The sequence below is a fragment of the Cavia porcellus genome, unplaced genomic scaffold, assembly GCF_034190915.1.
Source record: "Cavia porcellus strain 051 isolate PalLab524CR breed Dunkin Hartley unplaced genomic scaffold, mCavPor4.1 scaffold_31, whole genome shotgun sequence".
Classification (NCBI taxonomy): domain Eukaryota; kingdom Metazoa; phylum Chordata; class Mammalia; order Rodentia; family Caviidae; genus Cavia; species Cavia porcellus.
Window position 1 is genome coordinate 11,003,260 of NW_026947514.1, and position 27,132 is coordinate 11,030,391.

The 27,132-nt window shown below is 36.4% G+C and overlaps 1 protein-coding gene and 1 long non-coding RNA gene across 11 annotated transcripts in view; one reads left to right on the forward strand and one right to left on the reverse strand.

Moving 5' to 3' along the window:
* Positions 1–27,132, forward strand: part of Unc79 (unc-79 homolog, NALCN channel complex subunit) — a 272,072-nt gene that overhangs the window by 234,775 nt on the left and 10,165 nt on the right. For all 10 annotated transcript variants that reach the window (XM_063241428.1, XM_063241425.1, XM_063241421.1 and 7 more), the window contains 7 exons: positions 2,719–2,823; positions 9,726–9,803; positions 13,164–13,253; positions 15,163–15,338; positions 16,336–16,522; positions 17,865–18,062; positions 20,774–20,851. In XM_063241428.1, coding sequence (XP_063097498.1) covers positions 2,719–2,823; positions 9,726–9,803; positions 13,164–13,253; positions 15,163–15,338; positions 16,336–16,522; positions 17,865–18,062; positions 20,774–20,851 — 912 coding nt within the window. The remainder of the gene's footprint in view (positions 1–2,718; positions 2,824–9,725; positions 9,804–13,163; positions 13,254–15,162; positions 15,339–16,335; positions 16,523–17,864; positions 18,063–20,773; positions 20,852–27,132) is intronic.
* LOC134474240 (uncharacterized) lies at positions 5,086–8,872 on the reverse strand. The gene is made up of 2 exons (XR_010044961.1): positions 5,607–8,872; positions 5,086–5,498 (listed from the first exon to the last, which is right to left on the reverse strand). It is a non-coding gene; the product is annotated as an uncharacterized LOC134474240 (long non-coding RNA).

A 27,132-nucleotide genomic window follows, 5' to 3' on the forward strand; every position in this document is an offset into this window, starting at 1 on the left:
CTTCATACATGAAAAATTCTAAACGAGTAATAGCAAGTCAATGCATTAAAAATAGAACCTCATGACCTAGTTGGGATTTTCATGAAGTATAAAAATGGTTTAAATATTAGAACATTTGTTAATGTCTTCTGTAATCATATTGCAAAATCAAACAAGTGTCATTATTTCAGCAGATGTACACAATACATTTTTATAATTCACCATTCATTTACCATAAATTGTCAAACTAGGAACAGAAAGGAATTTCCTTAACTTAATAAAAGAAGATCTGCCAGAAACCTCTAGCAAGCATTATATTTAAGGGTGAAATGCCAACAGTTCCTTAAAATCCTAAATACAAAGCTATCACATAACAGTCTTCTTTTTACTGTAGTGCTAGAGGCTCAGTTCCATTCAGCAAGACAAGAAAAAGAACAGGACTAGAAAAAATGCAACTCTCATTTTTCATAGATGATGTCATTGCAAATGAACAAAAGAAAACCTATAGATACCTAGGATGCTAGATGCACACACATCCCCTCAATCACCTATTTTAATGTTTAGCTACAAAGTATTATGAGATGTACTTTGAAAATGTTATATGCTGAGGGTATAGCTTGGGGACATAAGAGCTTGCCTGGCAAATGCAGGGAAATGTAGGGTCCCAAGTTAGATTCCCAGTACAAAAAAAAGAAAGAAAAGAAAATGTCCTATATGCTATGGCAACAAAAAGTAAACCTAAGAATATTATGGATATAATCAGAACATTTCATCGAAGTAAATGGAGACATTCATTTTGAAAGATAAGGACTCAGTATAATAAAAACAGCTAATTCTGATCTGCAGAGTGTGAGGTAAGCCCTGCAGGCCAGTTTTGTGCTGGAAGTGTTTATCAGGCTAGAAAATGTGGCTGAAGTGCAGTTTTGGAAACTCCATAACACTAGGAGACATGGTCCGAATGCAGGACGTTTTACAAATAGTGGAACTCTGTTACCACACCTCTGACCCAAAGATTTTGGCTGGAGCCACAAAATAAAGACAGCACAGAAACAAGCTTCTCTTCACATAGATACTATCATTGTCAAGGCCTATCGTGAGCCAAAGTGAGGTATTAGATAGAAGTCTTGTTGTACATGGATTAAGGTACCCCTGGTCTGACATTGCCTTCACATACCTGACAGAGACAAACATAAGCTCTTTGAAGGAAAACAACATTTCAAATTATTTCTAGAAGTAATTTTAAATTAATTATTTCTGTAAATAATTTTAAAAATAAAGCATCTAGCGCGCAGCAATAACTAGCAATAAGAAAATGAGATGCAGTAAGTAAGGAAGAAAAAGTAAATGCGGACCCCACGGGCTCCAGTTACTTGCTTATAAGAGGATCAAGCAAGGACACGCAGAACCTTCTAAGGGGTTTGCTGTCTGTCCTGGGTGGTGATTTCAGGAGTGTTCAATCCATCTTCATCCATTTAACTGCACACTTAATGTTTTACATACTTTTCTACATCTGTATGTATTTGATAATAAAAAAAAGCTTACAGAATTGAAAACAATCTACTGCATCAGCAACAGCAAGACTGATCAGTGAATGTCTATACAGTAAATTGAGTTTGTACAACAAGCTGTTGAAAGAACTGGAGTTACATCTATCAAGAGGGATTAATTTCAAAAGCATAATTCGGTGGCTAATTTCCAGTTGCAGAAAAGCATGTGTAATATAATACCAACATAGAAAGTTTTAAAATATCAAGCAGAACATATCAAACATTATAATGGGAGATGCATGTAGGTAGTCATAGAGAACTGGGGAAGTTGCTTGGGGGTAAAGCGCTTGTCTGGCATGTGGAAGGCCCTGAATTCCATCCTCAGTACTGTAAAAAAAAAAAACAAGCAAAAAATAACAAGCACAGAAACTCCCAAATTGTTGTCAAAGTGTAAAAATACATAAAATAATAATAGATTCAGAATTCATAAAATAATAATAGATTCAGAAAAAGGAAGGGAGGGAGGAAGAAACAAAAATAAATGCTAGATAGGTATATTTAACTGATTCTGTAATGCTTTACTTATTAAAAAAGATCAATCAAATAAAGCAAAGTGATACGATTTTATAAAGATGTGGTAAGTACATAATCTATTTTATTTTTCTATATGCTTGAAATCATCTATTTAAGAAGGGAGTTCCTGAGATAGGACATAAAACTTTTGAAAAAGTTGTACATGTTTCTCTCTAAATAATTTTGTATTTAATAAAGTACTTTCCTGTTGTGGAGCATGCCTGTAATCCCAGAACTTGGGAGGCTGAGGCAGGAAGATCCCCCCAAGTTCAAGGCCAACCTAGGGCACATAGTGAGTTCAAGGTCAGCCTGAATGACATAGCAAGACCCTGTCTCAAAAGCAACAACAACAACAACAACAAAAAACTAGCTTGTTTGCTTGTTTAAGTGATATAGTTCTTAGAATTTATCCCTTGTGGGAATAAAATACTGTGGCTTTAATACTTAAGAGATACTGTTTTCTTATTTGTTAAGTCATATGTTCTCTTTGCTTTAGAAAAGGTATTGTACACATCTGTTTTTTTCTTTTTACTTACAATTTTATTTCTTAAAGATAACCCACTGTACATTTTTAAATATTGTTTTTGTTTATAATTTATGCAATTTTGGTCACTCTTTTGGCAGATCTAGTCTAACTGAATATTTAAATGGTTTACCTCTTCTATTTTGTTTTATTTAGGAACGGGATAAATTCTACTTATCTCGTAGTGTTGTTCTAGAACTGCTGCAGGCTCTAAAGCTCAAATCTCCTTTACCAGATACAAACCTCCTTCTGCTTGTCCAGGTAGGCTTACGCTGTATTTGTAAAACTTTTTATGAAATCTGCATATGTCTGGAAAAATTAAGAGAAACTAGGGTGTGTGAATAAAATCAAGTGTCTTTGTTCAAAGATAAGAAATAATATATTTTGGGGCTGCGGATTTAGCTCAGCGGCATAAGCGCCTGCCTTGCAAGCAGGCAGTCGTGAGTTCGATCCCTGGTACCGATAAAAAGGAAAAAGACAAAAAAAAAAGAAATAATATATTTTACATAAGTCAAGATCTAATTACTATGAGCCACTTGGCACTTCCACTGGCTAAAAGAGATTTTCTTAAAAAAAAAAAAAGGTTATTTATTGTTTGTTCCTAGTACGGAACTAGTTCTGGGAGGTATAAAATAAGAATGAAACCGTGATTTCTGTCCTTTAAGAAATGTATGGTCCAGTCAGCCAGCTTTTGGCCAGGACTAAGGCAGCCAAGATAGGCAGGCAGGAGGCCAAGGTCTGAGTGTGAGTCACATGAGCTTTGCCTGAGGTTTGGGCTCAGCCACAGGTGAATTGGCTTGGAGGGAAGGGAGAGGTTTGAGCAGAAGGGCAGAATAAATTTCAGGACAATGATATGAGGATGGGGCTGAGCAAAAGCAGTCAGCTCTGCCAGGGGAGTCAGCAGGGGATCTAGTAAAATGGGGCTCTGCCTCCCACTGCAAGAGCTGAGACTAGACTTAAATTAACTGTCCATGAGCTGTAACTGAGATAAGGGTATCATTCAGATGGCGATTGGGCAAAGTGTCCAGTAACTGAATCACAGCGTTAAAAACAATCCCAGTGTCTGTGCCTCCTAGTTTGGAATTAAATGACTGAAGGAAAACAGAAACTTGGTATCAAGCAACTGGACAGATTTCTCTGAATCATAAGCCCTTGGGTACTATGTGGGGCGAAAATGGAGAAGAGAATGTTAATTAACACCTATCATGTGTCAAGCTATACTTCCAGGGGGGCTGGACTCAGCAAGCCCTCCCCCACCCCCACTCATCTGACTCACACTCAGACCTCAGCCTCCTGCTCATCTTGGCTGCCTCCGTCCTGTCTTAGCACTGGCCAGAAAGCTGACCCTCCAACTGGCTGGATCATACATTTGGCTTGGCACATAATGGGTGTCAAATAACGTTCTCTTGGTTCAGAGACTGCTATGCAGGGCGCTAGAGAAAGAGACAAGCCGTAGCCTCTTCCTTTCAAGAGTTTGAAATCTTGTAGGTAAAGCTAATGTAACAGAAAGTACCAACACTGTACGTGTATGGATACAGTAATAGAGACATGTCCTGAATAAGGAAGCCTGTCAGTGAGGGATGATGTGGTCTCCCAGGTACACAAAGCTCAGTTTACCCAGTAGAGAAGAGGTGGGACACCGCTTGTCATTTACCATTGAAAAGCACTGCCAAGTCTCCTTCTCTCCCCACCTTAAATCAGTAAGACCAGAATTAGGTTTCCCTTGAGGTTTAATAAAAAGTTCATGTGTATTCACAGCAGTTTTCTGACATTGTCTGTCTGGGGGCGCGGAAGCTGTTCCAGAGTGAGGGCAGTGCTGCTGGACAGCGGCAGCAGTGGAGGTTGGATGTGACATAGTCAGAGTGAAATAGCTCCCCTTGTACTGAGGCACCAGACAGCTCAAGAGGAAGACAAAAGCAAAGCCACAACCAGAAACCATCTGTGCTCCAGAGGAGAGACAAACTGTGGCTTCTCCCAGTGGAGTACCATGAGCCTTCCCTCCTGCTCATGTGTCGAAAGCATTATCACTTTTGCGTACCAGTGACTTTGACACAACCAGCCTGCAGATAAAGAGGATCTCCATTGGTTTGGAGGAGGGTGGGTACACATGGCTTCAAGGAATAGCACGTGAGGGATTTCAGGTTAGCAGGTTGGCAGTGTCTGGAAGTCCCTTGCTTTTGATAGCATTCTAACTGGGGACTATCCCCCAAAGCACCCTAGGCTTCAGGGTGCTGGAAGTGCTCTCCTGAAGGCATTGGACAAGCCCCCAGTCTCGAGCAGGGCAGGTCTGTGTGACTGATCTTCTTGGGGTCTGCTACCCAACATTGGAAATGCTGGAGGCTGAATTTCCATGAAGTACATTAGTCAACCATAATAAGCACTTGTCGCAAGATAGCAAAAGAATACTGGCAGTTTAAATTACCCAGTGCTTAAGGAAACCATGAAAACAGTGGTTATTGCATCACAGTTAGGTGAATAAATAAAAAAACAAATTAGCCTTAGGACAAAGAAGGCAAAAGTAGATACTTCTCAGTGATTTTATTAATTCCCATCTGCCTTCAGACATGACATTTTTGTCTTTTAATATAGGTATAAGTATTAAATATGTATTATATATTTAAATCATTAAGTTTTAAAAGTCAAATTGTATGGTTATTCAAGTTGAAGGGGTGTTTTGGAGACATTTTGAGACACTGTCCATGAGGAACAACTTTATGAAGAATGTCTCAACCTCCTCTGACAACGAAAACTCAGCCATTAGTGTGTGCTTGTAATTCTGGCACTCCTGAGAGCCTGAGGGAGGAGGATTACAAGTTCAAGCCCTGCTTGGGCAATTTAATAACTTAGGGAGATCCTGTCTTCTTTTTTATTGAAGACTTTTTTTAAAAGTGTGGGGTTGTAGCTTCATATGAAGGCTCTGGGTTTAATCCTTAGTACTGCAAAAAAAAAATAATATTATGCCATTTTGAAGCAGCACATCCTTTTATAACCTCTTAGAGTTAAATAAGTTTTATTAATAATGAGAGAAATAAAGTGAGGCATACCTTAAAAACAAAGCAGTTTCCTTTTCTGCTCTGGGGTCCTGCCCAAGTCACTGGGAGAAGTCCTCGATGTGGGGAGAAAGAAGCACCTTTGTCTCTGAGAGCTGTGCGTCTTTCTGTAGTTTCTCCATCCCCTTTCCTCTTGGCCTTGGCTGTCTGGACTCTTGAGCTATTCACTAAAGGATGGTAGTGGTGGCTGCCTACACCCTTATAGCTTCTCTTAGGCTGGAAGATTTAGACTTCATTCTAGGGAAGCTTTCCTTTTTACTGGGCAGTGTCATCCCCGGCACCTGGACAAGAAGACTCATAGTATGGACAGTAAGAGCAGAGAGGGACTTTCCTCATGGGAATTAGTGGCCAGCATCTGAAGGCAGTAAGTGTATATCTGTTTAACTGAAAATGCAACTTGAAAACAGAAGCAAAAACAGTTGTTACATAGGAAAACTTACCTGGTCATCCATTATGAATGATGCCGGCTCTATTAATGTAAAAAGAATCAGTTGCTCTAATATCGGGTTTACCATTCATACTTCACCCTGTAAGGAGGGACTAGGGCATTTAATCTAACACTACTCTAATTAATACCTTAATAGGTGGGTGAGTTTGCTGAGATGAAACCATATTCTTCTCTTAGGCTGTGCCTTTGTTGTTTATCAAACATTCTGACATCAAGAATGTGGGCTCAATCTGTCAGGTACCAATCTAATTTTAACTACCAAAAGTTCTTCCAGGAGGTCTGGCATCATGGGAAATTTTCCAGCCTCTTATATTGTATGGGTTATCTAGCCATAGTTGCTGTTATTTATTTTTATTTACAAATTAAGTCACATGATTTTAAATGCTCACATGAGGAGTCTATTTTTGTTTGTTTTTAGTTAGTTAGTTAGTTTTTGTTGTTTGCTGTTTTTTAAGAAAAAAAGGCATGAGGCCAAGGCTTTAGCTCAGTGGCTTAAGCGCCTGCCTGGCAAACAGGAGGTCATGAGTTTGATCCCTGGTACAAAAAAAAAAAAGCACAGAGACAGGAAAGAATTTGCCAAATCAAAGAAAATTATCTTTTGCAGAATCTGAAACTATCAGTCATCAGGACATATTTTTCCTTCTGCACTTTGGACAAGTGCACTATCACATTGTTTTAGTTCCAACCTACTGACATTTTAGCCTTGCCTTACAACATTTTTCTCTTCTGCTGGTTTGCTGTAGATATTTGATGTGTCATTATAGTTATTCTTGAGATGGATTAAAAGAGTTTTCATAATAAATCAGCAATCCATTAAAAGTTACCATAAAGACTTAAGTTCAAGTCAAAATGAATTTCCTCAGCTCCTTTTATGTGTCGAGTAGATATTCTGATAATTTGCATGTACCACCTCCACTCTGTGGGATATACCTGCAATTCAGGTTATGAGAAATCACGTCTGTCAGAGATTTTCTTCTAAAAATAGGTTAGTTGTGGGCTGGAGGACAATGAAACAGCAGAGGTACAACTGTTGTTTTTAATTCACAGAGACTGTGGAGTTATTAATATTGGTTAAGTTAGTAATAACCCTATCATTCCATGGGATGAAAGGTAGAGATGGTATTTTGGGCATCACTTTGATAATGAATTTAGTAATGACACATAATGGATATCATGTTTCTTTTGTACTTTGTACTTACGGAGGAGTGAATATTTCAGTGGAATATTTCTCTCTGGAAGTATAGAATTCTTCCTTTTACAGAAATTAACATGTCCCTCTCTGACTTTAGATATATCTTTATACTTTGAAAAGTTCTGTACAATTATAGTGAAGTTTTCTTTCCGGTTCATAGTTGGCAGCTATAATAAAATTAAGGCAAAGATTTATTAAGGTTTTAATTGTACATATGATATAAAAATGCTTAAAAATAAAGAATGAACTATTTTAGAAACTCATGTACTTCAACTCTCTTTCATAAGCCAGATTCTCTGGGACGCATTCATCTCTTTTAGGGTGATAATTTTTATTCATTTTGATTTGTATGAATCATCATAAGTCAGACATTTAAGTGTGACCTCAGATCCTGCCACTGTGTGGCTGGTAACACTTGTGCTTCTGGGTCCACTTTGCTGATGTGGCACCTGGCAAAGGCATCTGCTGAAGGCTAGTTGCATTTTTGCTTCTTCTCAGATCCTATCTCATCCTCAAGGCCCATTAGGCCATCCACACACACTTTGGAGAACCCAAGACTTGCAATCATCCCTCCATGAGATGTTCCAAACACTCCTGTGCCTTACACATTAGATGTGACTCCATCTTCCCCATGGTTTCTCTCAGCTGTGCCGTTTGCTTTTGTAAAGAGATTATTAATTAAAGTGAATGCTGGTGTCCTGACAGAGATTTGGAACATAGCTAGAGATTGTTTGTCCATATCATGGTCTCAGGTAGCTTTGCAAACTACATTTTATGAGAAAACATGCAGTGTTTGCCAAGAGTTCAGGTTGAGAATGTTCCTTTTTTTCATTCTGCCAAATACTATAGGTTTCTTTCTCTTTTTTTCTCTTTTCTTTTAATGTACAGGTTTTAGCTTACATATTTTTTAAACCTGATTTAGTATATTTCCTTATAGTAGCATTAGAAATAAGTCCTAACAAAATTAGAAATAAGTCCTGAATCCTAGCTGCTACTCTTTTTTGCCTATTCAGAGTAAATAACCAAATGGAATCATCAGTTTTTTCTAATGGAATTTGAGGTCAATAAAAATGGCAAGAATTTAATACGGGATCTATGTCCACTCTTGTACAGCTCTCAGAACAACTCTGCTTAGTGCCCCTCTCCTGCAATCTTTTGTGAAGTATTACACCTTCAACACCTGAAGACCAGCTCTTGACTGTGAATGAGACATCTAAGGGCCCTGGGCCTCAGAAGGCCTTTGGTTGAGAGTCATACTTTATTAGCCAAAACCTGCCAAGGCTTGATAGTACTTAGATTTTGCCTTCTGATTAGTCTGACAATATGCTGGTTTCTGTTTCATTGCTCCAGAGCTCTTGTGGTTTCTGTACTACCCTATTATTTCTCCTGGTTTGATAGAGATGGAACTTGCCTAACTACACTGCTGGTCTTAACCCATACAGCTTCCCTATGGCTTCCAAATGGATGAAAGAAAAAGCTACCGGCATTGAAGCTGCTTCAGAGCCTCTGAACTAGATAGAGCAGCAGTTTGAGATGCTGAACTTGCTAGGGACACTGCCCAGAGTTCAAGAGGGAGAAATCAAATAACCAATAACTCGTAGCAAATGCTGTAGACCAACTTTTCCCGTAAAACCATAAGTAAATAGTTAGGTGTTGCATTAAGCAGGAAGCACATGTCAAAATCTGTAATGAAGCAAATTAAACTATAATATGGTAAACCCATTCCCATGATGATCTCAAGTCATAATTGATTAATTGGTTGATTACATAAACTCTTACTGAGTTCCTCTGTGATGCCGAGCATTAAACAGTGCTGGGGATGAGTTTCCTCAAGTCTGTGCTCTTGAAGAGCTTGTAGAAAGCTGAGAAACAGATTCTGGGTTCACTGCATCCTAATGTGATGACTGTCGAGAGGAAGTGTGTGAAAAGTCCTGTGGGTGATGGAAGTAAGACCAGGATTATTCTCAACACAGAGGAGACATTGGGTGAAGTGAGGAAAGGAAGAGAGATGCTGAGGGTCCTTGAGAAGGAAATACGTGGGCTACTCATTCTGGGATCAGTTTTCTGTGTTGATTCTGGATATCCAAGTGTGCTGTGCCATGATGATAGAATTCATGAAAATATACTAAGCATACTGTTTATCCATGTGTAGGTGTATGTGGGTATCCTATTAACAGAAAGTGTTTAAAAAGTGCTCAGACTAATGTTGACAGTGGCGCTATAGTTTATTTCTGTCTTGATTGAATTGACCATCTCAGTATCACTTGACTTTCTGAGTACAGTAAGAGACTTTGTGCTCACATTGGTCCTTTGCTGATAGGAATGAACTATCGTGATTAGCAAATCTAATGTATTTAGGGCAGACTGTCATGAAAATAAACACTAATGAATTTAAGTTAGGCTAATAAAATTATAAATTACTTATTACTGTCCAAATACTCTTAAAATAATTATCCTTTCACTTTTTTACTAGTTTATTTGTGCAGATGCTGGAACCAAATTAGCTGAGTCAACAATCCTGAGCAAGCAGATGATAGCCTCTGTACCTGGAGTAAGTCCTAATCAGATTAATTGTCTGCATTTTTATATTTCAAGAAATAGTGGTTGAGAATGTAAGCTTTAGACTCAGAAGGATTTGAGACCTGCCATTTACTCCTTGTGTGAGTTTAAAATTACTTAATTTGTAATTCTTCGATCTGTGTCATCTATAGAATAAGACATAGCAGGGCCTAATATATAGGTTAGGGACTGAGACAATACATATAAAATATTAACACAATGTCAGACATATAGCAAATGCTGAGTAAATAAATGTTACTTACTAAAAATACTGTTAACAAACATTTCTATTGTTGAATATTTCAGTTATTTTTCAGTATCCTGAAGTTGTAATTAATATGCAATGATCTTGTTTGTACTTAACTCTGTCCATTTGGACTATTTCTTTATAATAGATTTCTGGGAGTAGAATTACTATTCAGTGTTTTTTAAAAATATTTTTATGGTAATGCAAGATGCTGTCAGATAAATCTCAGCAACTTAGCACAGAAGAAGCATACTGTTATTCATGTAGAGGTGTCAGTGGGTATCCTGATTAGTAGGGAAAGGGAGCTTCCACACAGATGCCCTCATGTGTAGCCCTCTGCAATCGCTGGTGGTTAGGGACAGAAAAGAGAATGTGGTACATGGAGGATTTTCATGGTTCTAGGAGTGCTGTAGTTCTTCTACTCACATTCCATTGACTGGAACCCCATCACATGACCCTGCCGACCTGCCAGAGAGAACAGAAAACGTAGTCCACTTGAGTGCTAGGATGAAGAGAAGTAGGGCTGGGAGAAGCCACTCTCTCCTGTGTACCTGCTGTTTCCTTGTTGATTAATTCTTTAGAATTCAATATTTTGTACCTATAGGATAGCTAGGAAAAAAATAATATCCCTAAAGTGTAACAGGCTTATCAAAATCAATTAAGATAAATATTTCAACAATAACAAAGCAATAGTTACATGAAATTTACATATAGAAACCTTTCAGATGATCAGTAAACCCCACGCACAATCAATTATAAATTAAAAAATGAAAATGAAAGTAAAATAAAATATAAAAATATTTGATAATTTAAAAATTAAAACTGGCTAGTAGATCAGAAGTCTTTTCTTTTTTTTAAACATCACTTATTAATTTGTGTGGAATCATCACTACAGTCTATGCATGCCTGTCATTTCCAAAAGTTTCTTTCACCCACTTATTTATTTGCTTGACCTAAGAACACTTTATATAAGATTGGCTGTCTTGGCAAATTAAGTAGCACTGCTAACTATAGCGGTGTGCTTCCCATTGATCTCTAGCACTTATTTACTTGCATACTTGAAACTTTGTACCCTTAGCTAGTTCTTCCCATTTCTCCTTCCTTCAGCAGATTTTTTTCTTTCTTTTTTAGCAGTGCTAGGGATAGAACCCAGGCTAATGGTGACAGTGAAACCAACCTTGCTGGAGAGCAGTTTCACAACCTACTTCTAGGAATACATTTGAGAAAATAAGTAGCCAAGAGATTTATATATATATTTCTTAAAGCATCATTTATATAGCAAAAACAGGGAAACAAAAATCAATGTGCAACAGTAGTATATGATTTAAATAAAGTAAGGTAAACTATAAGGTAGAATGTTGTGCGGCTACCAAGTCAAAGTTTCAAAGAATATTTAATTAATTAGAAAATATTTATGGTGGATTTAACTAAAAAAGCAAGGTAGGGAAAGTTATTTGTTTTATGTATTTCAGAAACCTTGGGAAGAAATAATAATAGCCATTTTCAAAAACAAAAATTAGGATTATGGTGATTTTAATCATTCTTAGTAACTTGTATTCTCCAAATTTTCTGCAACAAACGTGTTCCTTCTATAATCTAAGAAATGTAACTTTATTAAAATCAGATATATTTTTAAGGAGAATTTGATGTGATTTGCTTTGATTCATGTACTTAGATTACAATGTTTTCAACTCTTCTTATTAAAATAAATATAGGGCTTCTGAAACAAATGACACTTGACTCTATGTTTTGTTCATTAAAGATACTACATCTAACATCATACTTAAGTTTTGCAAAAGGAGGATTAAAAATTATATGCTTTATTTTACCAGTACAAATGACTCCCAAAGATTCTGCTGAGTATAAAGTGGGTTTTAATCTTTCATTGAATGTAGTTATCTCTAGAAAACAGTAACTTTATAATAATAATTTCTTTGCTCTGATTTCTTGAGAGTCAAATTTAAAAGGCAAATATTGAATAATACCCTTCGTAATTATCTTCCGTGACATTTGACTAGTTGAACTGGTGTAAAATATCGCCTATAAAAGAGACAAATCCCTTTCAAGAAATTCAAGAGCAGAGTCTGTGCTCCTATTTGCATGACATGTGAAAGGTCAGAGAAAATGGAATAAATCGGGGGGAAATCCTTCTTGCACTGAAGGATTCATATTGTAAAAGCAGGAGCACAATAACCTTTTATAATTCCTTCACTCTATTTAAATTAAAAGAAGAAAACCTTAGAACATATGAAATGCTTGAAAAACAGTCTGACAGACTGCCAATGACCTTATTTTACTGTTTGTTATCCTGTCAGAAGAACTGACAAGCGTAACATTCTAGAAGAGAGAAGAGGTGATATAGTTCAGTGCTGTGCAGATTTACATGAATATGGGAAATGAGAGCCACTGGGTGAGCTAGTTAAGTACATAATGTTCCAGATTTTCCTAAAGAAAGCCCAGAGAGCCCTTTAGCATAGTATTCATATGGCTTCAAAGACTGCCTGCTTTTGAAACCCCATAATACCCAGCCTGATGTGTGGGTTCTCTCATATGGCTTTGATGTAGCAGCCTGTCTGTTCAGTTTCCTTTGCTTTGCTATAATCCTAAATGTGCAGCATCGCCCCGAGAGAGCAGGTCCATGCCATTTAATAACCTACAACACAAGCCTGCTTTCTTTTCCTTTGAAACTTCCCAAACATACTTCACTTATATGGGGAAGATGACCATTTAGTTTCTTTCTTTTATTTATCCTCAGCAAGAATTTGACTTGAATGTGAGAATTTTTGGCTCAGCAAACACCATGTTATATTTATATTTATATTTATATTTATTTGTATTTATATTTCTGATGGCGGAATTCCATGGAAACTGCATTTCATTCTGTCTCTCATAGGTCACCCCTGTTTCTTTGCTCTGTACCACAAACCTTTAGAAATTCTCATCCTAACTGTGGGGAGGCAATCACAAACTATGCTGAGAGTAGTCCAGTGAGTCAGAAATTCAGAAAATGAAACAACTCCTTAGTAAACAGTGCACAACTAGAGTGACAGTCACTGCAGTTGGTTGAAAATGAGGCTGTGGCCCAGGCATGTCCTTATGTTTCAGTGTGGGACTGCGGCAATGGAGTGCATGCGGCAGTACATCAGTGAGGTGCTGGATTTCATGGCAGACATGCACACACTAACCAAACTGAAGGTAAGAGGACTTCTGCTTCTTCATCTCTTAAGGTTACACAGTACAAGGACAGTTTTAGATACCATATGGGAATTTATTGCTGCCTAGGGTGGCAGCTATGACACTCTTGAATGAGCCCATTTTGGGGGGGCTCTGAAGAACCAGGATCCAGTTCTACAGTGAAGAAAAGAGAAGATATTCATCTAGCAGTAGCTTTATGCATAGCTTTATTTTTTTTACCATTTATTCAGTTTTCACAATGTCCCTATTACAATTATCCCTATTTTGCAAATGTGGAATCTGAGGCTCAGTATGATGTAGTACTAGTAAGTGATAAAGTCAGAGCTGAATTTAAGGCTGTTGTGACTCCAAATCCATTCTCCTTTCACTGTGTCACATAGATTCATTGAACTATCTTGAGCTTCAGTGACCCCATTTGCAAAACAAATCTGTAAGCCCTTTCTTTTGCTATAATAAGGCTGATATAAAATAACACTTGTAAAGGGCCTTTTTAAACTATAGCATATTATGCAGACACAAGCCATCTATTACTTTTATCTGCATGGAAGCTATCTTCTTCACAAAAACAATTAAAGAAGATAGTCAGAACAAAATTTAAATTACCTATGGATAAAAATCCCAGTGAAGTTGTTGATTTTATTGATTGCTTTGCAGAGTGGGGTGAATCACTGATTCAGGTCCACTTCTCTGCTATTATTCAGCCAGGGAGCTAAAATATTAAGGGCTTGGGAGATCTGAGGAAGGTCCTGGACAGTGGGCAGATGAGAATCCAAACATGGTCCAGAGAGCAGCCAAATTGCAATCTGGTGCTAAGTGATTCCTTTTTGATGAACAGGAATCTAGTGATGCCAGAAGTACAACGAAAGTATATAGCTCCCTCTTTACTGAGCTCAGCTTTAAGACTCTGCTAGACAGAGTGTTTCTTGGTATAGTGATAGATTTGCGTGTGCTAAGTGTCAAAAAAAATGAAAACTCAAGCTGACAATTTCTCACTGTATCTAAATCCTGTCATTTCTAAGTGTGGTCACATGCTAATTACTGATTGCTGCATGTCGTTGCCCGTACTTAAATGACTTTGATGCATAAAGAAGAGGAAACAATTATCATTCAAACATTTCGAGCTTATTCTGTGGGTATTTTTGAAAAATACTAAGAAAGATCCATAATGACTAAAAGGTTGGAAACTATGGATGTAATCCAACCTCTGGACTTCACATATTTAAAAAAAATCAGATCAAAAAGGTCAAGTGAGGAGAGGCTTATTTGAGGCCCATTAGGCTATTTAGGACAGAACTGGGTCTACAACATAGGTCTTAAATTCCTGAGCAAAGAAAGCTTTCAAGATTAATTCAGCAAATATTAATTGAACACCATAATGTGCCTGGCACTGTTGTTGTAGGCATTGCAGGTGTAGTGATGAGCAAAAATAGACACAGTAGCTGCCCTCATTTAACTTAATAGTCTACTAGAAGGCCAAGTTTGGTGAACATTTCACACAAGGCAACAAGTAAAATTGTGACTCTCACAGTTGCTGTGAAGAAGAGGTAGACAGTGGCATGGACCAGCAGGGAGTTCAGGGAAAGATTCATAAGGGTAATGACACTTGAGCCAAAATCTGAACAATTTGACGAAAACAGAAAGGCATGAGACAGCAGGGCAGGAAATACAGAGCCAGTGTGATAGATAAAGGATAAGATGCAGAGGCTGCAGTAGGAGATTGCTCTGGCTCCGTATGCCATGCATTTCCTCCTTTATTCTAAAAATGTGAAGCCACTGAAAATATCTAGACAGGTTGTATGTTTGAAGTGGTGATTGGAGTTGGGGGCAGGACAGCCTGATCTTTTAAAAGACTGGCCTGGGAAGTCTCCAAGTATTTGCCAAAGTTACAAACTATCATTTGGTTTTATAGAGTCACATGAAGACATGCTCCCAGCCTCTACATGAAGATACCTTTGGTGGACATCTCAAAGTTGGTCTGGCTCAAATTGCAGCTATGGAAATCTCCCGGGGCAACCATCGAGATAATAAAGCTGTGATTCGCTACCTGCCTTGGCTCTATCATCCTCCTTCTGCAATGCAGCAAGGGTAAGATTATTATTTTGGAATTGGAAGTAAACAAGGCAGGAAAAAACCCTGAGTTTCACAAATGCACTGAAGGTTTGTGAGAGTGGAATGTGCTTGGTGAGGAAGGTGGAGGTCTGGGTCCATGTTTGTGCTGACTTGTTGAGCCTCAGCACTTTGTGATGTGCTGCTCTTATATCTACAAAAGCCTTAGTCACCCTCATGGATAATGAATATTTAAAGCATAGAACTACTATTTAACTCAATTTCAATTAGTTAAATAATCGATAGTAGGTATGTATCCAGCACTCTGTGACTCCTGCTTTCAAGCGGCTTAGCTTGTAGCTGGAATGAAAGCAACAGCAGGGATAAAATGCAGCGAGGTGGAAGCTCCAGTGGTTTCTCTGGTGAGGCTGCAGAAGAGAGAGGCAATCACAGGCTGGTTTCCTGAGGAACTCAGAGCAGGCTTGAGCCTGCCGTTCTTCAAGGTTGGTCTTCCTGGAGAGGAAGGTGAGAGTAGGAGGTGAGAACAGGAGAAGAAAGTAGTAGGAGCAGGGAAATGTGAGGCTGGGAAAGCGTGTTCCTCTGTTCCCTCCACTCTGGTGAGCACGTCAGAGAACTTTGTGGTGAAAGGAAAGGAAAGGGTTCCGCAAAAGCTGATCAGGAAGACTTCCAGGATGCAGAAGAATGACACCTAATTCTGTGTCATCAGACACAGAATTAGAATTAGACACACAATTAGAATTGTGTCACCAGCTTTGTTCAGAAGCTAAGATCCAGGATTAGAGTGGAAAACAAGAAAAACAAATATGTCATTTAGTGGGTACAATATAACCTTAATGTTTTATTGTATATAATTATCTGCAAAATCATTTTTTTTAATCCCTTCTTTTTTTGTTTTTGTTTTTGTTTGTGCTATTGGGGATTGACTCACAACCTCACACTTGCCAGGCAGGCGCTTATACTGCTAAACTAAATTCCCAGTCCTTAATCCCTTCTTTAATGCTTCCTTCTCCAACAGACCTAAAGAATTCATTGAGTGTGTCTCCCATATCCGACTGCTGTCCTGGCTGCTTCTGGGTTCCCTTACTCATAATGCAGTCTGTCCAAATGCCTCCTCTCCCTGCCTCCCCATACCTCTGGATGCAGGTTCCCACATTGCAGACCATCTTATTGTTATCCTGATTGGATTTCCGGAGCAATCAAAGGTAAGTAATTTCTGCAAGATTAGGACCATATGCATGGAAATTGCTAATGGAAACCCTTATCAGTCAATTATCCTTCTTCTGAGAAGCAAATGCATCTTGTCACTTGCCCTCCTGTGGATGTTAGAAAAGCAACTTTGTTCTAATGCTTAATTTAAAGTTGTTTAGATTCCCAGACTGTCTTTATTCCCCCTAAATTGTTTTCCGGCTTATTTTTATGAAGATAAATTATGGAGGTAAGTCAGAGTTGGTTTCCCAGGCATTTCTGTCTCAAAACAATGAAAAGAAATAAAAGTCTAGGAATTTAATAAAAATTCTGTGATCAGTTTTCAGAACCAAGGATGAACTAGAGGAAAATTTATGTTCTGTCTCATTCCTTTTGCACTCTCATTTCAACTCAGATCTCTAGGGAAACATAAAAATAAGGCACACGCTAGACTCATCTAGACAGAAGAATTTTGTAAACTGTAGAGACTGATGATGTGCTCAAGGGGATAGAGTAAACTCCAGAGAAGCATCCATCATGGCCACATACTGCTAATCAGCTACAAAGAAACAACAGCCCTTCCCTGATCTTAGGCAAGCTATGGGAGGTCCTGATAAGTTGCAGGAACAAATGGGATTTAGGGCAGTCTGACTATGTGATAAAACAGAGCACTCACCTAAATGACCTGAATGGTATTTTCAAAAGGAATTAGCCAGTCAGTTCCCAGTTTTAACCCAGGTCTGTATTTGAATCCAAGCAATGGTATCTGTAATATTGTGAGCTTTAAAATTTACTTAATCTCTCTGAGCTTTAGTTTTTCATCTGTAGAGTAGGTGAGGTAATGGTTTGAGAATTATGGAAATAGGCTCTGAAAAGCCTTCAGCACTGTCCCTAGCACGTGATTGGGGCTCACTCCCTGCAGGCTCATCACTGGTAGGAGTGTTCTAGCTGCTGCCAGGGTGGCCACTACTGCTGCTGCTACCATTAGTGGAGGCAGTGCATTCATGCATATTATATCATTTTCTCTTCATAGAGTCTCTTCCTACTATTCTTCCCATTTTATAGATGAGGAAACAGCCTAAAATGGTAGACTGATAATTCTTGCTGATCTAGATGAGGGATGGGAATATCACTTTCACCAAAGAGAGAGAGTGGTATTAAGCTTTGTCTGAAAATTAAGGTGCCTTCTCTTCAGAGTGATACTTTCTTCTCTGACAGTGAGGAGCCGATTGTTTTAAAGTGATAAATCACAGTTTGAAACCGAGAGAACTCCCTCGTACTTTGTGCCCAGCTGTGCTCCTTGACAAGGCCACAGTCTGCGAACACACAGCACTGGTGCATGGTTTTCTTGCTTTCTAGACCTCTGTGCTCCACATGTGCTCCCTCTTCCACGCTTTCATCTTTGCTCAGCTCTGGACAGTGTATTGTGAACAAAGTGCTGTGGCTACAAATGTCCAAAATCAGAATGAATTCAGCTTCACAGCCATACTGACAGCACTAGAATTTTGGAGTAGGGTGACGCCAAGCATCCTTCAGCTAATGGCTCATAACAAAGTGGTGAGTTCATGCGATGTCTCCCCTCTGCGGTATAGTCCCACTCCTTGGTCCCTCAGGTACCAGGGTTTTTTTTTTAGCTCTCAGTTATGAAAGTATATAAGCGGATCAGTGATTTATTATGGTATAATCTGAATGTTCTATTTGCATGAGAATTTGGTTGAAAAACAAGAGGTTTATTTTACATGTGGTGGCCATTCTTGAAGACTGCTAAGAGAGTAGACATTAAGCATTCTCATCACAAAAATGGTAAGTATGTAAGATAATTCATGTACTAATAGCTTATTTAGCCATTCTACAATACATGTATGTATAAAAACATCATGTTGCATACCACAAATACTTTAAAACCCCAAAACAAATAACAATTTTGTGTTTCCTGCCTAAAAACAAATGAACTTCTTATGAAATGTCTACCTTTAAAGTGTTTTGGTGCTATAAAATCAAAGTGTTATGGGGAATAGTAAATTAATTTCTGGATTCCAAAGCAATTTGGGAAAATCAAAACTCATTAGGTCTGTCTTTCTTTTTTTCTTCTGTGTGTGTGTGTGTGTGTGTGTGTGTGTGTGTGTGTGTACCTGCTTTAAATCTTTCTGACCACAGTTCTCAGAGTTTAAAACCTGAAAAGAGCCTCATCTTTCTGTGTGGCCTGATGAGCAGGCTTCAAACTGTACCTTACTGAAGTGTAGATGGCTTGACTAGAAGGGCTGTTGCAGACTGCACTGCAAAGTATCTGGGCAGTGGTTGACTGAGTTCACTTCAGTGAACAAATGAGCTGGTCCTCCCTGGTGAGCGTAAGACAATATGAAAAGAATTTACACGCATGCCACCTTGTTTTGAAGGCCTATATTGTCAGTGTTCTGGGCTCTTTGGTATTGTTGTTTATATGTCTTTTTCATTTCATGTTTTTCTAGGAATTTGTTTTGTTTTGTCTTGTCTGTTTTGTTTTTCCCTCTAATACAGAAAAAATAGGTATACATATAGAAACTCATGCATGCATAGAACTTCTAAACAATTATGAGAACTGATTATATAATGCATGATGAAATAAACAGCTACTTTGAAGAAAAAGAGACACTAAGGTACCTAGTGCTGATTGCGTAGCCTCAAGATATGAATTCCAGCAATACTATTATTCTTGTTCCGAGTGATTTTAGTCTGTTTTGTTTTGTTTAATTTCAACATATGTGAAGGTATGGACAGTTATTTTGAAGAGAACGAGAGAATGGTAGCCATTGCTCACTTCCCTAGTGTCGGGTCTTGAAGACCTAAAATGCCTTCATCATCCTGTTCTGATCAGTTTTATACTATTTTGTTTTGTATGAATTCATTGTACGTGAAGATATGGACAACTATTTGGAAAACAAGAGACAATGTGATAGTGAAAATCTTCGGTTGTCTTGCTTTGAAATCTGTGTCTCTGACATTGTTTTCATATGATGTTTTGTTCTGTTTAATTTTACCCTCTTTAAAATAAAATTTAAAGAAAGAAGAAAGAAATTTACAAAGAACCACTGGGTTTTGTTTGCTAGAATGGATGAGGCATGTCATCTGGGCTGGGAAGGCACCAGCCTGTCTTGGTTAAGAGGATACCATCAGTGGAATTCTTACCAACAAAGAGGAAGGAACCTGGGAGCCCATCCTGATGATGACCACAGTGTGCTAGAAACTGAACACTCCCCTGTTTGCAAAAGGCACTTAGACATGATTTGTTAATTTTTTGAATGTTAATCTAAGAATATTTTCTTTTAGCTCTAATTAGAAAGAATATGGTTTCCTTTAGTTAAGCACTTTCTTTTCTTTAGAGAAGTAGACATTATGATTTTAAGTAGAGAGATATATTAGTGCTAAATACAAGAAATTTGTGTTGCTATGTTTGCAATGGGGATAATTACATTTATTGGACTACAGATTCTAGGACCAAAGAAGAACTTGGAGATCAAACATTCTGTTTGGTTATTTTACAGACAGTAAGTCTGAGGCTTTACACTTAAGCTAGAGATTAAAATTTTCCTTCTACTGACCTTAATTTTTTTGGCCCCAGTAGCACCCTCCTCTAAATCCCTCTCAGTATTCAGCTGTTATAAACAAATGTATTGCAAGTGAATTTCTTACAATGAACTTGAATTAATTTTATTCTGAATATATTGTTAGACCATAGAAGCCAGTCTGATAAAATCCACCAGTAGTGTTTAAAATCCAGCCTTGGGCATTTCCGACAAGGGAGATCATTTCTGTTGTACTTTTGAACTATGGTAAGCATAGCTGCCCTGTCCTCACACAGTAAAACATCAGAGGCAGATCTGTAATAAATTAAACAGCCATCTGTAATGAGAAGCAGTGGAGAAAGGATCAAGGTGGAGAAAAGGCCTAAGCCTGGAGCGCTATGCAGCTGGAAATGAAGGAAGCAGAAGCTGTTATCCTCTGGTGTGAGTCACTGTGCGATGCTGATTAGTGAGCTCAGTGCTTGAGTTCCCTTGGCAGCCAAGTTGGGTAGGGAGGGAATGACAACTGCAAAACTTCTAGAGCTTTCTAAAATTTTGTTTCTGGTTTGAGGTTTTAGAAATGGATGAAAATCACTCCCTGTGGTTCCCTCTGGCTGTTATCCAGAAAGACATCCTGGGCGCAGGGCTTCAGTCCTCTGCAGCTGTGACTAGCTTGCAAGATTTCCATATCACAGGGAGTGGAACTAACTTTCGTATTTGTTGTTTCAGATGGTAGAAATGGTGTGTCTCCATGTGATTAGTTTAATGGAGGCATTGCAAGAATGCAATTCAACCATTTTTGTCAAGGTAGGAAGATCTTAAGATTTTCATAGTCCATTCTTTACTGCTAAAAACAAATGCAAATTTATTTTGAATGTACTTTCTGAATTGAAAAATAAAATAGATTTAGTTTTAACACTTAGAACGGGGACTGGATGATTCAGGCTTCTATAATGATCCTTTAACAACTGGTTATTGTGTTATTTTTGTTCCTGCTCTACCTCTGTGACCAGCTCTTACCATGTCAGACCACAACTGCATATAACACATGAATTAAAGTATTACTGGGCAACATGAATGGACAGGTGACTCTAGAGTACTATGCATAGGTTGGTAATACTTTATTTTGTAAACAACATCTGAAAAACCAATGAAAATAGCTTGTAATTGTCTGACTTGGTATCTACTGCATTTCTATAAGATAAATGCATTTATTTTCAAGTATTCTTTTAAATTGGTTTATGAAAATAATTCAAGCATTGGTCATCTGTGCAGGGATATCGCAGAGACTAATGTACCTCATAATTAAAGAGTGAGTGAAAGCTTGGTTTCTTATCCCTTTATCATTCTGGCTCTCCCGTTTCCCTTCCTTCCTATCATCTTCTTAATCTCACAGATCATTTTTCCTTCCTCCTCTTGCACCCTTTCTCATTTACCTTTCCCCCCTCTGTTCTATTATCTTGGCCATTGTCAACACCACTGTTCACCAGATTGCATCAATTTGGAAACCTTCTAACTTGCTGTTTCACCCTTTGGTGAATGCCACTCTTGGTTATGTGTCATGTCATGTGTCAAGGTATGTGTCATGTTAATTCCTACACTGCTGCAGAAAAGCAGTCCAATTTCAATGCAGACTTTACTGGTACCAGAACTGTTCAAATGAAATATATACAGCTGGTTTATCTTATGTAACAAAAATCAGGCTGTGAGGGAAATGATATGACTGGCAGTTGGATGATCATACCTGACATTATCTTTTTACAGCTTTATTGAGGTATTATTTATATAGGATAAACTATACATATTTAAGTTACACAATTTGTTAAGTTTTGCAGTATGTTGCTCCTAAGAACCCATCACTCCAACCAAACTAATAAATATATCTATCGCCTCCAAAATTTTTCTCATTCCCATTTATACTGCTTCCTGTCTCCAGGCAACTGTTGATCTGCTTTTTATCACTGTAAGTTAGTGACACTTTTAAAAATTCTCCAAAAATGGATTCATTCTATACTTGTATTTTTTCTGTCTTCTTTCTCATAGCAGTTATATTGAGGTTAATCCAGATTTTCACATATATCAGTAGATTGTTACTTTTTATTTCTAAGGAATATTCCATTATATGAATATACTGCATTGTTTATCCATTCATCAGCAAATGGTCATCTAAAGTCCTAGTTGGGAGCTAGTACAAATAGAGCTGCTGTGGACATTCACATGTAAGGCTTCATGTACATACATGCATTTGTGTGCATTGGATAAATAGCTAGAAGTGAAGATCTCTGGGCTGTATATTAATTTTTGCTTCATTTTTTAAGATATCAACAAGCTTTCTAAAAGCATCTGCGTCCTGTTAATTTAGACTAGCAGTGGACGTCCATTCCAGTTCCTTCACATCTTCAGCAACACTTGATATAGTCCATTTTTTATATTAGTATTCTAAGAATTGGGTACTGGTGTTATGTTGTGTTTTTAAATTTCATTTCCATGTTGACAAGTTATAGTAAGCATTTTTATTTGCTTATTTGCTATTGATGTATCTGCTTGATATACCTATTAATTATTTGCCCATTTGTTGAATTTTTTCCTTATTATTGAATTTTGAGATATAAATCCTTCAGATATATGATCTGCAAAGATTTTTTCTGTGGCTTAATTTTTCATTATCTTGACAGTATCTTGTGAAGAAAAAATATTCTTAATTTTGGTGAAGTATCATTTATCAAAATTTTCTTTCATTTATCATGTATTTTGATTATTGTATTTTTAAAAAAATCTTTGCCTAATCCAAGGTCATACTCACTTTTCTTTCTGTTTCATTGGAGGTATTTATGTTTTCATATATCTGTGATTCATTTGAGTCACTTTTGTGACATCACTTTTGTGATGATATTGATATTTTTATGGTATGGAATTAAATTCTACTACCATTTTTAAAATGATTGTGTTCCCTTCCCAAAATTATCTTTGCATTTTTGTCAAAATCAATTGACCATGTATTATGTATAATTCTAGCTTTGGGTTCCCAGTTATGTTTCACTGATATTTTCATTTTTATACCACACTGATTATACTACTATACCTTAATCTAAATTCTTTTCCAAAGGTGTTTTGGCTTTTCTAGGTCCTTTGCATTTCTAGACAAATTTAAAATAAGTTTTCAAATTCTGCAAAAGAGACTACTAGAAATTTCATTAAATTTCCTTTGAGTCTTCTTGAGATTACATTCAAGAAAATTGATATCTTTATAATATTAAGTTTTCTTATTGATAAATATCAAATAGCCATTTATTTATGTCTTCTTTATCTCAGAAATATTTTATAGTTTTCTAAATACAGGCTTAGCATATTTCTGTCAAATGTATCCATAAGCATTATATTTTTATGCCACTGAAAATGATATTTTTTACATTTAACTTTCTGATTATTGTTGCTAGTATTTAGGAATGCAGATAATTTTTTATATTGACTTTAATTGGTGTTATCTCTTAAATATTTGATAGGATTCACCAATCAAGCCATTTGAACTCAAAATTTGTTAGATGCATTTATTAATTCAGGTAGCTTTTTTGTAGATTTCGTCAGATTTTCTGCAAATAAGAAATTTTTTCTTTCTTTTCAATACTTGTGTTTTTTCTTTTCTTTTCTGTGTCATTGCTCTGTCTAAATCCTCTAATACAAGTTAAATAGAAATGGTGAAGTCAGGAAAACTCACTTTGTTTCCATTCCTGGAAAGAAAGCATTTAGTTTTCATCGTTAAATATAACTGTTAGTTGATAATTTTTCATAAATTCCCTGAAGCAGATTGAAAAGATCCTCTTCTATTCCTAGTCTGCAAAAAACTTTTGTCAGGAATACAGTTTGGGTTTGTCAAATGATTTTTTTTTCTACACGCAATTGAAATGTTTATACTACATGACTTTTTTGTTTACTATTAATATGGTGAGTTTCATAGATTGATTTTTTGAATGTTAAACAACCTATAATCCTGAGACAAACTTTACTTGGCTATAGTGTAGTATCCTTTTTATGTCTTACTGGATTCAACTTGGTAGCTTTTTAAAATTTTGCATTGATGTTCATGAAGAATATGGGATTATAGTTTTCTTATAATGGCTATAAATGGTTTTGGTATCAGGATAATGATGGCCTCATAAAATGAATTGAGAAGAGCTCTTCCTTTGTTTTCTGAAAACATTTGTGTAGAAATGATATTTTTTGTCCCTTAAATATTTGGTAGAATTCACCAGTGAAGCTACTTTATTTTAGAATTTTCTTTGCATAATGATTTAAAATTACAAATCCAATTTTAAAAGTAGAGGTACGGCTATTTATTTATTCTTGAGTGAACTTTGATAATTGTATCTTTCAGGGAATTTGTTTCTTCAAAGTAGTCAATTTTATCATAATGAAGTTGTTCATAATATGTCTAGTATACTTTAATATTTGTAAGATAAATAGTTACATCACCTTCATGTCTGATATTGGTAAAATGTGACTTTATTTTTTTTTTTCTTCTCTGTTTTGGATTGGTGTTCATTGATTTTTCTCTTTTGTTTTTTGTTGTTTTTTTTTATAAGTTTAGATTTGTGTTTTTTCTTTCTTTCTTTTTTAGTTTCTAAAAGGGAAGGTGACACTCAGTGATTTCAGACTTTTTAAAAACATACCTGATTAGTGCTATGAACTTCCCTGAAAGCACTCCCTATGCATTCACTATTTGGTGTGCTGTGCTGTCAGTGTGTCAGTTCAAAACACTTTCTGACTTTTCTTTCTTTTAGGGATCATTAATTATTTAGACATACATTATTTAGTTTCTAAACTTTTGGCATTTCTAGAGGCTTTTCTGTTATGGATTTCTGGTTTAATTCCATTGTGAGCAAAGAGTATACTTTATATCATTTGAATCACTTCAAATTCTTTAAAATTATTTTGTAGCTCAAAATATTGTCATTTTAAATAGATGCTTTGTGTGCACTAGAAAAGACTGTCTTCTGCTGATGTTGGATGGAATTTCCTACCAATTAGTTCTTGTTTATAGTTTGTTTACTCAGGCCTTCTATGTTTTTTCTTTTTAGATATAGAGAAAAGGGTATTGAAATACCTTTGTAATTGTGATTTGTTTATTTCTCTTCAGGTGTACTAGTTTCTGTTGCATGGCTATTATGAATTTTTGTTATCAGATGCATAAATGTTTAGGACTATTATTTTTCCTAATAAATTAAAATTATGGAGTATTTCTCTGTATCTTTGGTAATAGTTTTTGTTCTACACCTGCTTCATCTGGTATTAGTCAGAGCAGGCCAGCTTTCTTTCGGTTAGTGTTTGACTGGTACAACTTCTTACTTTTGTCCTATGTATGCTTCTTTAAGACAGCATGTACTCGGATGTTGTACTTTTAAAAAAATTCATTCTGACAAGTTCTTCCTTTTATTGAGATTTTTAGACCATTTTAATTTCTTGTATTTTGTCATATTATTATGATTAAATTAAATTCATTATCTTGCTACATGTTTTTTTCATATTTTATACATGTTACTTGTCCCATTCTCTTTTTGTGTCTTCTTTTGAATTGAGAATTTTATTATTAAATTTTAGTTATTATTTCCTCTTTGTTGTCCAGTTTCTCAACATGGACACTGTGGTCATTAACTTGTGAATTTTCTTCTGCTTGAACACCAATATTTAGTGCTTTAAATTGATTGGTTGACTGACTGACTGACTGAGCTGGAGTTTGAACCTAGGACTTTTGCACATGCTAGGCAAGCACTCTACCACTGAGCTGTGCTGCTAGTACCTAAATTTCCTTTTAAGTGGTACTTTAATTAGTTTCTCCCAAATTCTGACCTATTTTCATTTTCCGTTCAGTTCAGAGTACTTCCAACTTGCCTTTTGACTTCTTTGACTCATGGATTATTTAGAGGTGCATCTTTCACAAGCTTATTAGCTCTGTCTTTTGTTGCTGATATTTCAATGGTGATTTGGAGCTCATAATATGCATTTAAACTATCACAATTTGCTGCCAATGCAGTAATATAACACTTCAGTTATTGCACAGAAATTATATAGTCATATACTTCCATTTGCATCACCTAGCTTTGTGCTGCTATTGTTGTCTAATTTACCTCTACATTTGTTATAAGCCGAACCATACATTGTTATTATTTTTGATTTAAGCAATTATTTCTTAAACAAATTTAAAACAAGTTTTATATTTATTTAAACTTACTATTTTTCCATGTTTACATTGCATGCCTTTTTATAGATCTAAACATCAATTTTTTATTATTTTTCTTTTTGCCATTAGCTTTTATGTGTCACATAAATTCTTTGCCTTCATTTTCCCTGAATATTGAAATCTGGATGGACAGTGTTTTGGCTTTTCTTGTTTTCTGGTATTTTAATGTTGTTCCTCCAATATCTGCTTGTTTATATTAATTCAAGGGAAAAATCTGTGTCATTCTTATCTTTTTTCATCTGTATGTAGTATGTCTTTTTACTCTGGCTGCTAGAAGATTTTTTTCCCCTACAATTGTTAGGAATATGATGGTGATATGTCTTAGAATAGTTTTCTTTGTGCTTGTTCTCAACTTTGCTGAGCTCTTCTATCTCTAGATTAGAGTTTTCATTAGATTTGGAAAAGTGTCACTGTTTCTTCGAATATTATCTTCAGTGCCTCTATTTAACATGCCCAACCTTTCTTATCCTTCTTGACCTTAAAGTTGTTATAGCAACTATTTTAATGTCCTTATTACTGATTCTGCTATCCGTGCCATTTTGGTGTTTGTTTGCTTGTTTTTCTATTTTCCTGTTGATTGATTTTTTTATCTTCTCATTATAGATGGGTCACATTTTCCTGTTTCTTTGTGTGCCTGCTGATTTTTTTAAATTGAATTTTTGACATTGTAAATTTTATTTCCTTAGGTACTAGATATTTTTATACTGACATTTTACATTCATATAAACATTAAATTCTATTCAATAGCATGATTAAATTACTTCAAATATTTTTATCTTTTTTAACCTTAGGTTTAAGTTTATGTATCAGTCACCTTTCCATTGCTAGGACAAAATACTTGACATGCAAAAGT